Consider the following 17767-nt stretch of genomic DNA (forward strand, 5'->3'; position numbering starts at 1 on the left):
TTCAGCAGAGTGTTTCCAGAGCATCTACTGTGTGCTCTGCTCTGCGCTGGATGCCGCCAAGTTGCAGGGAGTGCTTTCCAATTGCCTTCCTTATAGGGGCCTGCAGATCCCAGCTGCTTCCTGGGGAGTGTTGGAGATTGACTCAGATGCAGTTGGCCAAATCACCAGGCAGAATTCTCTGCTGGAAGGTTGCTGTTCCCCAAGTCAACCTCTGGGTCCAGAAGCCGGCCCTCTTTATTGTGTGAATTACTCACTATTTTGACTGTCCTGGTTGGCTTGGGTTGAAGGTAGGGGATTGCTGTTGAGCGCATGAGGCCAAAGGGACTAGCCACTGAACAAAAGAACACACCCAGGCACTGTGCGCAGAGACATCTGCTTCTGTTTCCTGAGTAACTGCGCAGCAACACAGGGCGGCCTCGGTACCCAGGCACATGCTCTGCGTTATTTTCTAGTTATAACCGAGGATGATTTCCATGTGGCTGGTGATGAAAGAGTCAGGTCCATTTCAGAAGGGGGAGTGTTTCCGATTATGTAGATCACATTCAAATATTTACCTCATTCCATCCTTTTGGCTGGGCCCCGCCTTTGAATACTGTGGAAAGACATCCAGGCCTCCTTTGCACCGCCTTTAGGGACGATCTTCTGTGCCTAAAGCCTGCTCTTTGCTGGCAGTGGGGACCCCTGGGCACAACCTCTGGGACTGCCTCTCAGTTGTGGTACTTGAAGCGAATCAATACGTGGCAAGGAATGTCAGTGCTCTTCCAGGAAAAATCTGAGCCTGTTAGCACTGGAAGGGACCCCAGCCCTCATCAATCCCAAAACGGCTCATTTTACTGATACGGAAACTGAGGTCCAGACCCACAGACTGACTTGCCCCGAATCAGAAAGTGAGTAACGGCAGACTTGGGACCAGAACACAGGGGCCAGTCCAGGGTTTCCCACGAGCCTTCCCTTCCCTCTTCTTTCATCTTTCTACAGTTCCCATTGCTGCTGTCCTTCTTTTCTTAAAAGTACATTTCAAATGGAGTCTTCTTAGCATGGATCCCATGTTAGGTAGGTATCGTTCTGTGAATGTTTTCCTGCCTCATATGATAAGCTCCAGGTTGGCCTCAACTTGAATGGCAGAAGTGGCAGGGGTAGGCCAAAAAGCAGGGAATTTGAGGGTGATAAAATAATGTGGCTAGAGCATTTGGGGATTAAGGAAGTAGCAGTATATGGTAAAGGTCCAAAGTCCAGAGGGTAAGCTCAGTTGAGTGCTTTCCTCTGAGTTTCACCTAGAGGTATCCGGGGGCCAGTGATTCTCAAACCAGAGGATGCATTCAAGTCACTGGGGAAGCTTGTTTAAAATGCATATTCCCGGGCCCCACCCCAGAGGTTTTTATTCACTAAGTTTGCTGTGAGATCCAGGAATCTGCATGTCTCAAATAGACGTGAGGTCGATTATGTTGTGGGTACCTTGTGGGTCACACATGGAGAAACAACACAGGATTAGGAGAACGAGGGTATCTCTGTGTTCGTCTCCAGTGTTTGGGTCAGAGTATATACTCAGTACCACAGTGAGTGGATATAGTGGAGTTTGATGTATTTGAGATCATTTACCGTCAGGATTCACCAAATGGGAGGACACAGGTATTGAGAGAGGGCCTGAGGGCCTGGCAGACAGAGCTGGTATTGGCAGGGCAACCAGACTCACACTTGCTTAGCTTTAGGGTGACTATGTCAGTGGATTTTCCTCTATATGGCACATGCTTTAGCTCAGGCTTGATATTTCTCTTTCCATACATCTCTCTCTCTCTCCCTTAACCTTCACTCATTCCTCCCCCTGTTATGGCTTGGTGCAACTGCATCCTTTTAACTGTTCCTGAAGTGCATTGGTGAACTCCCTTATATATAAACTACTTTGTGGGAGATTCTGACGCAATGGTCAAGGCTGAGCATGTTTTACTCCAGTCCAGTCTCCCATATTTGTGAGATTCTCATATTCATTTTGCAGCTGCCGGCCTTGACATTATGCTGAGAGGTAAGATTAGGGGCTTTTGCAGTCTGTGTTGTGTCAGAGTCAAGATAGGTGGTTAAGATGTAAGGTTGAATTTGTGTCTCCGAGAAACCATCGTGGAGGTCCTTAATTTAGATCTGGTTTGAGTTTGGAGCTTCTTTATCAAGATGCACCACCTCCCCATGCTCCTGCACAGGTAACAAATGTCCTAGCTGAGCTGCCACTCCTATGTGCCTGCTTTCATGTGCTCTCAGAGTTCCAAAACTTTGCTCTCTGGGCTCAAACTCCAAGGTGTATTTTTGTAATGTTTGCGTTAGGGTGTTGACTTGTTATGTGGCTAAAACAAAACCTCCTTTTCCCAGTCTCTTCTAGAATGAGACTTCAGAATGTCAGACTTTGCATGTGACTCGCTTTCTATGAAGAACAGATGGTGGGTTTAATTTTGTAGAAAGAAAATTAGAAATCAGTGAAATCTTACATGATTTCACATTAGTACCAAAACCAAATACATTGAAAACATTTAGAGCTGTTCCTAGCTAGTTACGGATTTACTGGTGGCGATGAGAAATTCCCAGAGCTTTCTGTGAGGAGGGCTACCACCGACTCTTGGTCTATTCTGTGCCTCCCCCATCCCCCAGCAGTCTGTTCTGAATCTTTCTCCACTTAATCTATTTATTTTTATTTATTGAGCAAGCAATATCATAACCATGACTGAGCTTTTTTAAATTACAAGAAAACTTACCCGGGGTCCAGCTTCAGTAACAGATCGTATGTTTTCATTTTTCCACGTTCCCTTCCAGGCTTTGTTCACATGCTACAGAATCTTTACATTATTATAATCATGGTATAGTTACAAGTTTGTATTTGGCATTTTTCACTTAGTATTATATTACAGGACTCTTTCCTCATTGCTCTGTATTATTCATGATTATGCTATTTCATTGAGTCATGAAGCCCCAGTTTATTTGACCACCGTTCTATTTTAGTCACATATGTTCATCTTCCTTAAAAAGATGCTGATGGAATAAAACACAGCCACAATACCTCAGATTGTTGCTTTTCCAACTCCTCTAAGCTCACTTGCTGTCTGTCCCTGTGATCTCCTATTCACTTAGCCCATCATGTTTCATGGAGACCTCGGTTCTCTGGTTACGCTGACTGTGGTCAACTGTTGTCTCCATATGAATCCTCCAGCCCTGGACCCCCTTAATCCCAAGGCTTCTGCCAAGTCAGGACCACCTTTAGTCATTCCACTCATTGCTTTCTCTCCAAGTCCTGTGCCAAAGGCAGACCCGGCTTATTTCACACTGCCTTTGTTACCACACTTTATCCATATATTTTAATATTTGCACTCATTTAGATACCATTTAGGGTTCTTTACTGCAAGCCACAGAAACTAACATAAGCAATGGGAAATTTCTTGGAACCAGCCTAGGAAGCAGGTGGGCATTGAGACACTCCAGAGAGCAGCAGGAATGGTCTCAGAGCGTAAGCAGTGAGGTCAGGACGAAGGACCCAAAGCCATTTGCAGTCGCTCAGCCACTTTACTGGTGATTCAAATTCCAGGGAGTGTTCAGTTGGCTCACATTGCTTACCTTGGCTTCAGCTGACAGGGTCCCTGAATACATTCCTATCACACTTCATCCAGTGTGGAGGGGTGATTTCCTAGAGGACCCAGGGAAAGGGGAACGATTGCCAGGTTGCCCTACACACACATATCCTACCATCAGTATACATTTACAAAAACATCCCTGCCTAACAGTAACTTCCATACAACAGGTCCCACAGTGTTATTAGTTACAGCATCCATCTCCAAACCCAAAATCTTTGGGGGATTTTAATCCCCCCTCCAGTTCTACTACAACCTCTTCTTTTGCACGGCCCGAGTTAAATAGGGATGTGACTAACGTGATTCTCCTACTTCTTTGAATACCTTCCTTTTTTTTTTTTCTGTTCCCTGGCTCATGCCCCACAGTGACTATCTAGAAAAGCATAATATCAAGCAGTCATTTTTCTATGAGGAAGGGGGCTGTTAGAAGGTTCGGAGGATTTTATCCAAAGTACACATTTCCCTTGATCCTAGGCAAGACCTCTGGGGAAAAGGCATGGCATGGTATGTGTACTTTGAAAAGTCTTCTCTTTTAATTCTGTTATCTTGCCTCTACATCCACCCTGCCTCTGTTCTTTAAAACCTCCAGTGGAATGGAGAGAGCACCAATTTTATTTGAGGGCTGGATCTGCTTCTTACACATTATAAAACTTTTGATGGGTGATGTAAGTTCTTCCAGTGAAGGGACGAAATTAGAGGTCTTCTATGCTCCTGCTTGGTGACTGGTAGTGTGTTTGACGCTTTACTTCATTATTTCATTTCATCTACCCAACAACACCATCAGATCTGCGTTGCAGTCAATCCTTGGATACGCGGGGGATTGGTTCCAGGACCCCCAGGGATACCAAAACCTGCAAATGCTCAAGTCCCTTATATAAAATGGCATGGTATTTGTGTATAATCTATGTGCATTCTCCCATATACTTTAAATCATCCCTGGATTACTCATAATACCTAATACAATGTAAATGCTATATAAATAGTTCTAAACACAATGTAAATGTTATGTAAACAGTTGCCAAGTCAAGGCAAAATCAAGTTTCGCTTTTTGGAACTCTGGTATTTTTTTTTTCTGAATATTTTCAATCCAAGGTTGGTTGAATCTACAGATGTGGAACCCGCAGATACGGAGGGCCAACTGCATTTTGTTTCTTATGTGTATTTTCAAAACCCATGCTTCATCCACTAGGGCACTCTGAACCTCAGTGACCATATCTGCAAAATGGAAGTAAAAATCCTTGAAATGAATCTTGTGAATATCAGATGTAGAGCTTACGCTAAACCAGTTCAGGCAAATAAAGGAAATTTTTGCTCATCCTAATTACACCTTCTTTCTGTAATCTTCCAGTCTGTCTCTCTCCTTCTTTCAGTGGCAGATCTTACCTCTTTCCTAGAAGGCTGAAGCCATGCAATGTGAACTTCGTCACCCACTCCTTTCCTTACAGCAGAATATTGCTTTTCATAACACAAGATCAGATATCAATAATTATTTGTTTCAACCTAGTGATATCTGTAAATAGGTCTATTCTCTAATACTGTTCTACTTCTTGGTATTTTTTTCACTAATTAATATATTATGGAGAGTTGTCCAATTTAACAGGTATAAATCTATCCATACCTCATTCTAACAGATAAGTTGTAATCCATTGCTTGGATGGATTAGATTTGGGAGGATTTAACCAAGCTCCTATTCATGGGCATTTAGGTTGTTTCCAGATATTTTTGGTTTTGTTCTTACAAAAAGTAATGCAATAAAAGTTTTTCTATATACAGCTTTATGCACTAGTTTTGAGAGTATCTATAGGGTGAACTACTGAAAGTAGAGCTGCTGGGCTAAAGGGTACGTACATTTCAAATTTGGTAGTTATTGCAAAGTTCCTTCCAAAGAAGTGCCCCAGTTTAGACTCCCATCAGCAGGGAACATTCTTGCCATATCAGTATTGTCAAACTTTATAATCTTTGCTAATCTAATAGAGATAAAATGGAATTCTGTTGTTTTAGTTTGCATTTATTTGATTATATGTGATGTCATACGGTTTTCATATATGTATTGTATTTATTTTCCTGCTGTACTAGTCAGCCTGGGCTGCTATAACAAAATACCATTGACGGGGTGGCTTAAACCACAGGAATTATTTCTCACCATTCTGGAGGCTGGGAAAAGTCCAAGATCCAGGTGCTGGCAGATTTGATTCCACAGTGGGGACTCTTTTCTTGGATTGAAGGTGGCTGGCTTTTTACTGTGTCCTCACATGGTGGAGAAAGAGAGAGAGTTCTGGTCTTTCTTCCTCTTCTTATAAGGATACGAATCCCATCAGGAGGTCCCATCCACCTGACATCATCTAAACCTAATTAACTCCCAAATGCCCTACCTCCAAATACTGTCACATTGGGGTTAGGGCTTCAAGACGTGAACCTTGAGGGGACACAGACATTCAGTCCATAACAACTGTAAACTCCCCATTCAAAGTAGGTTCCCTTTGAACCTACTTCCATTGGGTTGTTTGTCTTTTTCTTACTGATTTGTTAGAACTCTTTATAAATGAAAGAAATCAGCAGTTTGGGGGTCATTTGAGAAGCGCTTCGTGTTTTCTGCTTCAGCCTTTACATGTCGTGTGTGTCTTGGGGAAGGGACAACAGGCTGGCAGCTGACACGGCTTTGAGTTTCTATTATTTGTTGGTTTTTGTCTCTCAGCATGATTTATTCTTTGGTTTTGCTGTTTGTCATTGACTAACTGAGGTCCTGTGAGTTAGTCCTAATTTTAGGAATATTATGTCTCAGAACACTTGGAATTTTTCCCATCCTGCCTCACAGAAAACTCCGTGACCATCAGAAAAGAAGGAGGGAGGAGGGTCATTAGGAGGACTGGGAAGGCGTAGAGGGCAGATGGGAAGTTGATGGAACTGCGAGGCTGACACGCAAAGCTCTCCTCCCTTTATTTTTTCTTTGATATTTCTTCCTTTCTTTCTCTGCATTTCCCTCCTTCCTTCCTTTCTGTTTCTCTTTTTTTCCCCTGGCTATGTACTATAAAAATACAATTCTGGAGCATGGGGTTGGATTCCCACCGTGGGGACCGAGATGGAATTTCAAGTCACTCACCATAATTCAACTTTATAAATTAGAGAATTCTTATGAATAGAATAGGATGGAATGTGGTTTCATGTTTTCCTTCCCTAGGGACCCTGCCCAGTTTGGCAATAGGAAACTAAATTAAGGGTGGGATTAGTTCTAGGAAGTGGATTTTTAGTCTAGCTGCACGTCTAAGCCAAATATTATAGACAGTGCCTTAGTTATCTATGTTCATGAGCAATCAGGAAGTGGTGGGTAACTGAAGTCCCCAAATGTGCCAGAAACATACTTCTGCCTTTGTTTGTTTATCCTGATTATCCTCCTACTAGACTATCAAAGTGGATTTATTACTACTCATTTTACTCTTCTGTTTTCCATCAACAACGTAGGCAGGGAGGCAAAATGCTGCATGAAAAAAAAAAATGCTACAGTAGGTGTCAGGAGACCTCAATTTTAGTCCTGTCGGTGCCCCTCACTAGACTGAGACATGGGCAAGTTATACAGCTTCTCACGGCCCCAGTTTCTTCCTGTAAAAGGGACAAAATGACCAACCTCCTAGGGTGGCTCAGGGGCCCTGTAAAGTGTGACCTGGAGCTCTTGGTGCCTATATCATAGAGTCCGTCCCCATGCATGTGAGCTGTTTGAACAGTACCCGGCACAGAGAAGGAGCCCAACAAATGCCTGTCTGCTTTTCTTCCTTGTCCTGGAAGTACCAACAGATTGTATTAGTTTCCTAGGGCTGTCGTAACAAATAACCACAAATTTGGTGGCTTAAAGCAACAGAAATTTATTCCCTCACAATTCTGGAGGCCTGAAGTTCAAAATCACGGTGTTGCCAGGGCTGTGCTCCTTCCAGTAAGTAGGGGAGAATCCTCCTTGCTTCTTTCAGCTTGTGGTGGCTCCCGGCCTGTGGCTGCAGCACCCCAGTCTCACCCTCTCTGGTCACATGGCCTTCTCCTCTGTGTCTTCTAAGGACACTTGTATTGGATTTAAGGGCCACCCAGAAAACCCAGGATGATCTCATCTCAAGACGCTTAACCTGATTACATCGACATTGACTCTTTTTCCAAATAAGGCCACATTTACAAGTTCTGGGGCTTAGGGTGTGGACATACACCTTTTGGGGAAGGCCACCATTCAACCCACCACACACACTCTAGGGATTACTTTATATATCAAGACTATGGCCTGATTCGGCACATTTTTTTTTACAATCATCCAGCGAATCCACCATCGGTTGGATATTAATAAATCAGGGTATGTCAGGGAGGAGAAAAAAGAACAAAAGCTTGGTTTTTGTTTGCTGTGTTTTGTTTTATATTTATAACCCTTCTCTCCTGGGTTCCCAATTTAGTAGTGATGAGTTGAGTGTATTTGCTATTCGTGCGCCCTTCTTCCTGCCTGCTGCTCACATACTGGTGGTCAGGAAACTGCAGCCCTCCTGTCGCGGAACCTTCTGTCCTGCCCTCGCTCCACTTCATCTCCCGCTGGCTCCACTCACATGACCCCCTGACCTCTCGCCGTGGCTCTCTGAACATGGCGCCCATAGACTGGCGGGCTGACATCGAGCTCTGGGCTTAAACCTCTGATTAGATGCTTGTTTGCTTCCTGGACTCCTCAGCTCTCTCACTCATCTTGCCAGTAGTCACTCCCGAACCTTCAGGAACCCAGCTTAAGCTATCAAGGTCATCCAGAGACCCCCATCTGTGCCCTGGAATGTATTGAAGGAAGGTGGCCCCAATTAAACAAGCCCCATGGCTTCAGGGTAACTGAGTACCTGGGAGCAAGGACTTTACCCTGGAGCTGAGCCCTGCAGGGCTTTTAGTGACTATGGTGCCATTACAGTGGTGGCTTACTCTTTCTGAGCTCTCACCTCAGGCTCTTGGGGGGGTTTCCTCATCCACACCACCCTCTGAGGTAGTCTTAGCTCCATGTCTCATTCCCATGTGCTGTGAAGGAGTTCAGCCTTATCGGGTTTGTTCCACACAAAGGGCAAGACAATCCCTGTACCTTCTCACCTCTCAGGGGTATCGTGGGGACAGAAGAGTGTAACTGTGAAAGGTCTTCAAGCTCTTGGACCAAACAACACTGATGAAACCCAATAGCTAAAAAAAAAAAAAAAAAAAGCCAAGGTAATCTGGAGGCAATTATGCATGTCAGATGGAAGCCTGAGGTTCACTGAAAATCCCACATTTTTTTTTTTGAATTTTATTTTATTTTTTATACAGCAGGTTCTTATTAGTTATCTATTTTATACATATTAGTGTATATATGTCAATCCCAATCTCCCAATTCATCCCATCACCACCACCACCACCACCCCCCACCACTTTGCCCCCATGGTGTCCATACGTTTGTTCTTTACATCTCTGTCTCTATTTCTGCCTTGCAAACCGCTTCATCTGTACCATTTTTCTAGATTCCACATATATGGGTTAATATACGATATTTGGAAAAACCCACATTTTTTAAGGAAAAAAAGTGTTTTAAAAAGTGTTAAAAGTGTTTTAAGTGTTACTCGGTGTCCCAAGGGTAGGAAGGACATTCCAGGGGAAGGCTTCAGAAGCGCAAGAGCAGCTGTCTGCTGTGGGGAGAGCAGGGAGTGCTGGAGCTGCAGGTATTGGAGGCTGGGGAGACTCGAGTCCAAACTCTGCTGCAGCCACATGACTAGGGTAGGTCACAGGTCTCTGAATCTCAGGTGGGAAACCTCATCTCTGAAAGGTGAGAATGGTTGTAACCAGGGCTGCTGTGAGGACTAGAAATTACATGCGTTATCTGGCACCAAGTGGGTGCCTGAATAATTACAGCTCTTTTACCATGATTGCTCCTCTGAGGACTTCTCAAGCCCCACCCCACCCAGACAGGCAGCCAGTCCCCCCCGGGGAGCCTCCCTAGGCTTGTCCTAGCTACATAAAGCTCTTTGCTGCTGGGCTAGGCCATTCGTGCAATCCGGGGTGCTTTTCCTCTTGTCCTCAGGACCTAGCTTAACACTGGTATATACCTGGTGCTCAGAGCCTGTCTGCATCATGGAGGAACACAGTGTACCCACGCTTAGCACCCTGCTTGGCATGCTAGATCTCTGTGAAATGACCAGTTAAGTGAATGGGGGTGTAGAGTCACCCTCGGGATAGAACTTTAAAACTTTCTGACGTTTTTAATCTCCTGATTCATCTTGGAAGCAGGAAAGGTTATCATTATGGATTTAACAAGTATGTGTTTAGTGCCAGCTCTCTGCTTTGCACGTGGACATCTGACTTAAATCTCCTTACAGCCCTGTGAAGTAGGTAGGTACCATCCCTCTTTAGAACACAGAGCGCTTCAGAAACCTCCCAGTCACACTGGTAGAAGAGGTGGCAGGGGTGTGACTTCAGGCATCCGGTTCTAGAGCAGGGACTCTAAACCCTGGAGTTGTGTTGCCTTTACTGCATGGAGACACTGGGACATGGCCTCCTCAGCAGCTTAAGGGAAGCCCTGTCCTTCTAGCCTGGACCCTAAGGACCAGAGGGGTAAGCCTCAGTTAGGAGGTGAGGGCACCACACTGAGCTCTCCAAGGCCATGGCCCCCAAAGCCAGGACCACATACAATTTTGGTGAGCCCTATGCACTCTGGCCTTTGTGTGTCCCTTCATTTATTTAAAAAAAAAAATATATATATATATATATACACACACACACACACACACACACACATATATATGTATACACATACGCTATATATACTCATTCATTCTATTTTATGACTGCGTCTGCGTCTGTATGAAAACGAGTATAACCCAGGCTGGATTCTATTTTGTTTCTCAGATTTTTAACACAGGCCCTGTGCCAACTTGTGCCTAATGCAGAAGCCTTTCGGGCTATCCAGAGCCTTTGCGGGTGAAGCAGGAACGGGTGTTGCGGTCCCCTAACCGGCCTCTGTCTCCACAGGTCCCGCAGCGGATGGCGGTGGCCGAGGGCGCTCCCGAGGACGGCGGCGGCGGCGCCCCGGGCGTGTGGGGAGCCTGGGGCCCCTGGTCCGCCTGCTCGCGCAGCTGCAGCGGCGGCGTGATGGAGCAGACGCGACCCTGCCTGCCCGGCTCGTACCGCGCACGCGGGGGAACGCCGCCCGGAGCCCCCGCGCGCGCCTTCGCAGGCCACGTGGTGTCAGCCGTGCGTACGTCGGTGCCGCTGCACCGGAGCCGCGAGGAGCCACGCGCCCCCGCCAGCCTCAACTCCAGCCGCCAGGGCCCGGCGCAGCGAGGCAGCCGGCACCCGCAGGCCCGGGGCCGCGAACCCACGGCGGAGAGAAGGTACACGCCCTCCCGGCCCCCGCGCGCCCGCCCGCCACCGTCCCCGTCCCTGTCCCTGCCCTTGCCCGGATGTGCCGCGCGCGCTGCTCTTCATCCTAGATTGCGCGGTTAATGCCTTGCTTCTGCCAGAGGGGGAGGAATTCTTGGCTCCACAGACCTCCTTCCATCCTTTGATTTATTTTGCAGCCTTTTAAAGCGTTGAGGCCACTCCCACCCCCTCAGTGATTCTGAATTGCCTTCAAAGTGAAGCTGAGTTTCAGAATGCCCTTAGGCTCAACCTTAGGGAGGCCCTGCGGAGGGTTGAAAGAAAGAGCTACCTGGAGCCGGGAGACGTCTGTCCTAGTGCTCCCCTAGTGCTGGGGGAAAGGGGGATTCCTGGCCGCAGGATGTGTGGATTTGAGCTGAGGACACAAAACAAGGGGCCTTTTAACCCAAGAGCTGACATGAGTTTGGAATCCTTGAACAAGTTAAGTGTCTGGAGTCTAACTTGCTCCCAGGCTGTAGGTTTAAGGATTCTATGAACTTTTCTACAAAGTTTCTCCAAAGTATTTTGAGTGAACACACAACTTTGAGGATATGTCTAATTAAAGACCTGGACATTTTTTATAGTCTTAATAAAATATGAACTCCAGAAATGGCATACTGGCATCAGAATAGTTGTGTAGCTCTCAAAAGCCTCGGGTGGCTAGGCTAGCATAAATATGCCAAAGTAGACAGTGCCCATGGAAAGGTAGGAATATAGAGGCTGAGAAGAGCTTGTCAGTGAATTATTCAACCAACATTGACAGATTATTCAGCATCCATTCAGCAGTATTTGTTGGGCGCCCGAAGTCCATGATAGATTCTGAGAGAATATTCATATGAAAGCAGTAACAATAACCGCAAACATTTACAGGAAGAACAAAAAGTGTAAGCTATGCTCGCTGTGCTTAAGAAATACATAATTTAGTGGCTAAGCCAAGTTCATGCCCATCCCAAGCAGGGCACGAACATATCAGGTGGGCCTTGCAGTTCAGACATTAGCACCAATGGCCACCCTGCCCCACTGTGGCTAACGCTGCCTGAATCCTTCTCAGCTGCCAGCCACCTGGAGGTTGAGAGGAGGTGCAACCCATCCACCCTTGCCAGGCACACAAACTCTCTTGACCTGGTGATTGGGAGTTTGGAGAGAGAGGATCATTTCACAGAGAAGGTGCTTTGGCCGAATTCTGAATGATAAATCAAATCTGAGTTGATAGAAGGGGGAGTTCTGAGGACTGGTATGGCATGTCAGTGGGAGAATAAAAGAGAGACCAGCTGGGAGAGGATGATTCCTTCTTTCTCTCTTCCTGCGTATAGACCCGAGGACCCTCCAACGTCACTGTGGGACTGAGGGGCTGCTACTACTAAAGCCAAGGGTTTGACATGTGTTTTCTCTCTTCATCCTGACCACAACCCCATAATAACATAGCTCCCCAGCCCCTTAACTGAAATGCTCATGGCCAGTGCATTTTAGAATTCAGAACTGTTCAGAGTTTAGAAAGGTATTGTTAGGGCATATTTCACATGTTAATGACGTTCCTTCCGTGGCATGGGGCAGCATCCCATCATCAAACACATTATTACTGCTGCAGTGAAACATACGAATGTTCACATCAGCTAGGATAAAATAAAAGACCATAAAAAGCTTTATGTCTGTTAAGGTGAGGTTTGCTGCCCAATTAGTTTTGCCACCAAACTGAGAAAAATATAACAAGAAAAGGAAAGACAAGGGACTTCCCTGGTGGTCCAGTGGTAAAGAATCCACCTTCTAATGTGGGGGATGTGGGTTTGATCCCTGGTCAGGGCTCTAAGATCCCACATGCTGTGGGCAACTAAGCCTGCGCACCACAACTATTGAGCTCCTATGCCTCAACTAGAGAGCCCGTGTGTTGCAAACTAAGAGCCCACACACCCTGGAGCCGGTGTGCCACAACTAGAGAGAGAAAACCTGTACACTGCAACTAGAGAGAAGCCCGAGTCCGCAACAAAGAGACCTCATGCTGTAAGGAAAGATCCTGCATGCCTCAGCGAAGATCCCGTGTGCCACAACTAAGACCCGACACAGCCAAAAAGATAAGGAAAATAAATAAATTAAAAAAATAAATATTAAGAAAAGGAAAGACAAAAACTTGGTTTTCAAAACTTTTGGTTTCAGAATTGCAGATTTATAACAGCTAAAGTTTATTGAATGCCTATTCTGTACCAGGCACTGTTCTTGTCCCTTTGCACTGACAACCGTATGAGATAGATGCTAATATCATCCGCATTTTAGAGGTGAGGAAACAGAGGCCCAGAGAAGGGGAGTAACTTGCCCAAGGCCACACAGCTAGTCTGTGAAGAGTTAGGATTGGAACCCAGGCAGTCCTGGCTCTAAGGACCTAATGAAGTATTGTTACACATGAGGATCTAAGGCCCTAAGAGGTTAAATGACTGCTCAGATTCCTAGAGCCATGGGAAAGCTGAGATTTGAAGGTGCTGCTGATTCCCAGATCCCTGGAGTACTAGGGACTTCTCTTCCAGCCTCTGTGGTTGAGAACCAACCTAGGAGAGCTGCCTAGGGAACAGGCTCAAGTTGGCTGCAGGCCTGGGCTGCAGACATTCCAGCCCATGTGTTTTGGCAGCAGGAATTTTTTTTTTTCTTCTAACTTATTGACAAGGGGCCAGTTACTGTTTACTATGAAGTTCCTACAAGTTTCTATCATGCTCTTGTAATTTGACAGTTTTAGATGAAACACTCCAAATATTAGCCTGGAAGACCCGCACTGCTGACAAATGTCGAGCTCTTCCTGGCTGACGAAAATCACATTTGCTTATATTTATTAGTCATTAGGAACTTGCATAGTATATGTGACCCCAGAAGAAATGTCAGTGTGTTCTCTGGATGGCCGTCTGCCCCACTCTCTGTTTCAGGTTTGAGGTTTGAGGCAAAGGCTATTGGGAGCTTAGATGTTTAAGAAACTGTTAGGTTGTAGGCAACTGAAAACCTAATTGGAGCCACATAACAAATAAAACAAAATAATTCAACCTTCTAACAAATATTTATTAAGCATCTACTATGTTGTAAGGCCCTGGATAGACACAAAGGTATAAAAACCAGGTGAGGGATCCTCCAGGCTCTTACTGACAGGCTAGAGCAGCTGTTTGCAAACTTAACTATTTTTTGAAGCATAAGAATCCTTTCTGCAAAATCAGCCTTAGGTAGAGTCTCAGTCTGTCACACAGACAAAAGCTGAGGTGCTCTGGTGGAAGCCTCAGAGGCATTGCTATAGAAACCCAGGGTCTAGATCCAAATGCAGCAATGGTTTTCAACCTTGGTTGACCATCAGAATCCTTTGCCCATCTTTTAGAAGTCTTGACACCCTGGTCACATCCCAAGTGAACATCTGGATCTCTAAGGGTTGTGCTTGAAGAGCTATATAATTCCAATCCAGCCAAGGTTGGGAGCCATTGATCTGGAAGTATCTCTTTGGAACCTCAAGGTTCTGTGGAAAGTAATTTGGGAATCAGTCTTGTCCAGCAGAATTTTCCAGGTTTGGCGAGAACGTATCAGAATCACTTGCAGTGCGGTGGGGAGGCTTGTTAAAAGTAGAGTTGCCCAGTCTCCACTATCTCCCCTGCCTGATGGGGATTCTGTTCTGTAGATTTGTACTGTGACCTGGGTAGCTTTATTTTAAATGATTCTGATATGCTCCAGAGTTTGAGAACCACTGCTCTAGAAGGTTGGAAAAGGCATGTGTGTAAATGCCTTCCAGATAAGGCAGCGGGCTGAAATAGTAATCGTAATGATGATGGCTACCATTTTGGATCATTCTTATGTACAGGCACTATGTCAAATGCACTGTAACGTTTACAGTTCACACAGCCCTATGGGGCCGATGCAGATATTCACATTTTACAGATGAGGAAGCAGACTCGGAGGAATGAAGTGACTCACTCAAGCTCACCCACTTTAGAAGCAACAGAACCAGAGTTCGAATTAGGTCTGTCAGAGTCCAGCACTAAAGTTCTTTTCTCTGAAATGAGTATTTTTGAAATGGGTATTTTGAAAGTGGGGCTGCTCACTTCCAGCAGGTGTGGTCCAGAAAAGCTGCTCAGAGGTTGGATAGCTTGAGGCACGTCTTGAAAAGTGGATGGGATTTGGTAGTCAAGGTTTAAAATGAACTGCATCTCTTCCTTGCAGTGTTCAGCTCTCTTACCCAGGGAAATCTTTGCATCTAGTCCTGGGTACCAGGGCAGTTCAAAAAAAATTGGAAGCCATGGTCCTTGTCCTCGACAGCCTGACAGTGAGGTAGTGGATAAGTGGCAAACTCACAAAACACTGCAAGGGCCAGAAAACAGTAGACATGTGACCAGAGTTCAGGAAGATGGGAAATCTTGGTGGGATGGAACAGTCAGGGAATACTGCACAGAACAGGTAGGATTTGAACCTAACCTTGATGAATAAATAGAATTTACTTGGCTGGAATAGGTCTGGAAACTTCTTGAGTCCATGTGCTTCCACATCAGACTTTTGTCTCATTAAAACACACACATTCACACTCTAAAAAACCTTAGAAATCATGTCAGTACTGATTGGAGCTCTCCCAAGGATCCTAAAGTTATTTAACCTCTCTGAACTTCAGGGGCTTCATCTTTCAAATAAGGATAATAATACTATCTATCATATGGGACTGTTGAGTAATTAAATGAAATAATATATTGTCTGGTCCATAGTAGGTGCTCAATAAATTGTAGCTTCAATGCCATTATGAATTTAGAGGCTGAGCGGTAGTGTGTTGGAGAGTTCCAGTTAGAACTCTTATTCTGCAGGAAGAATCGAGTGGAGAACTAGGACCACAGAGGAAGACAGGGAGTCGGGAACTGAGGACTAGTCCCGGAGGGCAGGACTCTGGGCAGCACAGCCTGGGTGCAGCCAGGATCCCAGGGCCTGGGCACCCTTCCCTGTGCCCTTTCCTGATGTAGCCTGCTCAGAAAAGGCCTCCACAAAGGTGGCCTTCCCTGGGATTTCATCAGAGCAATGGCGGCCTGGGGAGGCTCAGGCCGGGGGCACTGCAGCCTGCAGGTCTTGGCCAGCAGATTCCAGAAGCATTGCACCAAGTCCTACCTCTCTCCATGTCCACGCCTGTGTCCCTGGGATGGCTAAAGGGAGAGGGGTGGGCGGGGGAGGCATTTAGGTGAGTCGGGCAGCAGTGCAGCAACTCCCACCTGGGAAATTAAAGACACCCCTCAGTAGGAGGGGCCTCCCCCTCGACTTCTGGAAAAGGGCACCCGCAGACTGGAGGGAGGCCCAAGGCGCCCCCTGCTACGGTAGGACCTTCCCTTTTGTAACAGCAAAACCAAACAGATTTCCCATTCCCGAAATGTCTAGTGACAGTGGCACCCAAAGTGAGGTCCTGCTGCCTGGAGTTCAAGTACATAAGCCTACAGAACCTGTTGTGAATACCTGCTGGCCAGTTTCATTCACCTTCCACAAAGACAGGAAATGAGAGCAGCGTCCACTACTATTTGAGGACCACTTCAGGTACCTTTGTCATCACTCTCGTTGCCAAAGAGCCCGCTAACAGGCAGACATTCCTCCCCCTGGGCTTCTTCACGCTCACCTGCGTGAGCCAGTTTTCCTCATCATTATGCATGTGAACCAGCTGGGGAATCCGGGGAATGGGATGCTTGATGGCTTTAATTCAGAGATGTTCAAGATAGGGAACGCCCTCCCGCAGTGGGCATTGCCAAGTCAAAAACTGTCATCTACTGGAGACCATTGTAGGAGCCTGGGGCTGGAAATTCACAGCTGTGAAAATCATGGTCATTGTTTCCATTGGGTGGAGTGTCATATCCCTCAGGTGTGAGAAAGAGGTTGTAGAGGGTGAGCTTCCCAGAGCCTCTGAGCAAGTAGAGCGAAGTTTCCTCTGGGAGGTAGTCTGGCTGGATCAGCCATTCTGTTGCCCAGGCTGTGCAGACTGCTCTCGGGAGCAGTTTGTGGTCAGTTCTCAATTATTTTTTTTTTCTTAGAAATATTGGTCTTTATTTGTTGTCAGTCTTTTTTTTTTTTTTAAATTGAATTTCACACTCACAAGAAATAATTGTTTTATTTATTTATTTTTTTTAAATTTTTATTTATTTATTTATTTGTTTATTTTTGGCTGTCTTGGGTCTTCGTTTCTGTGCGAGGGCTTTCTCCAGTTGCGGCGAGCGGGGGCCACTCTTCATCGCGGTGCGCGGGGCTCTCACTGTCGCGGCCTCTCCCGTTGCGGAGCACAGGCTCCAGACGCGCAGGCTCAGTAGTTGTGGCTCATGGGCCCAGTTGCTCCGTGGCATGTGGGATCTTCCCAGACCAGAGCTCGAACCTGTGTCCCCTGCATCGGCAGGCAGATTCTCAACCACTGCGCCACCAGGGAAGCCCCTGTTGTCAGTCTTTTAACCAAACCTTCTGATGATGGGGCAACGGGAACTAACCCATCCTGAGAGGCTGCAAATTGCATGACGGTGAAGAGCTCAGCTCTGGTGTTGACACGTCTGGGTTCTCTGCCCAGTTCTGCCCCGTGCTTGCTGTGTGTCCTGCTGACACCGCTTAACTTTCCCCTGATGAGGATAATAACACACCTGCTTTGTTGGGTTGCTGTGAATTGGATAATTCATACAAAGTGTTTAGCATAGTGCAGGGGCTACTCATAAGCCCTCAGTAAAGGTGTCAGAATGCCTTCCACATGCCAGGCACATTGGCAGGCGTTTTATATGTGGCATTTTATCATATCTTCATCCCAGTTTTGTGTGGCAGACTTATATTGT

General features: G+C 46.1%; 1 protein-coding gene across 1 annotated transcript in view; it reads left to right on the forward strand.

Annotated features, from left to right (window-relative positions):
- Positions 1-17767, forward strand: part of THSD4 (thrombospondin type 1 domain containing 4) — a 572383-nt gene that overhangs the window by 77304 nt on the left and 477312 nt on the right. The window contains exon 4 of the mRNA XM_082383565.1: positions 10599-10960. Coding sequence (XP_082239691.1) covers positions 10599-10960 — 362 coding nt within the window. The remainder of the gene's footprint in view (positions 1-10598; positions 10961-17767) is intronic.

Source organism: Balaenoptera borealis, assembly GCF_965194805.1.
Source record: "Balaenoptera borealis genome assembly, chromosome: 3".
NCBI classification, from domain to species: domain Eukaryota; kingdom Metazoa; phylum Chordata; class Mammalia; order Artiodactyla; family Balaenopteridae; genus Balaenoptera; species Balaenoptera borealis.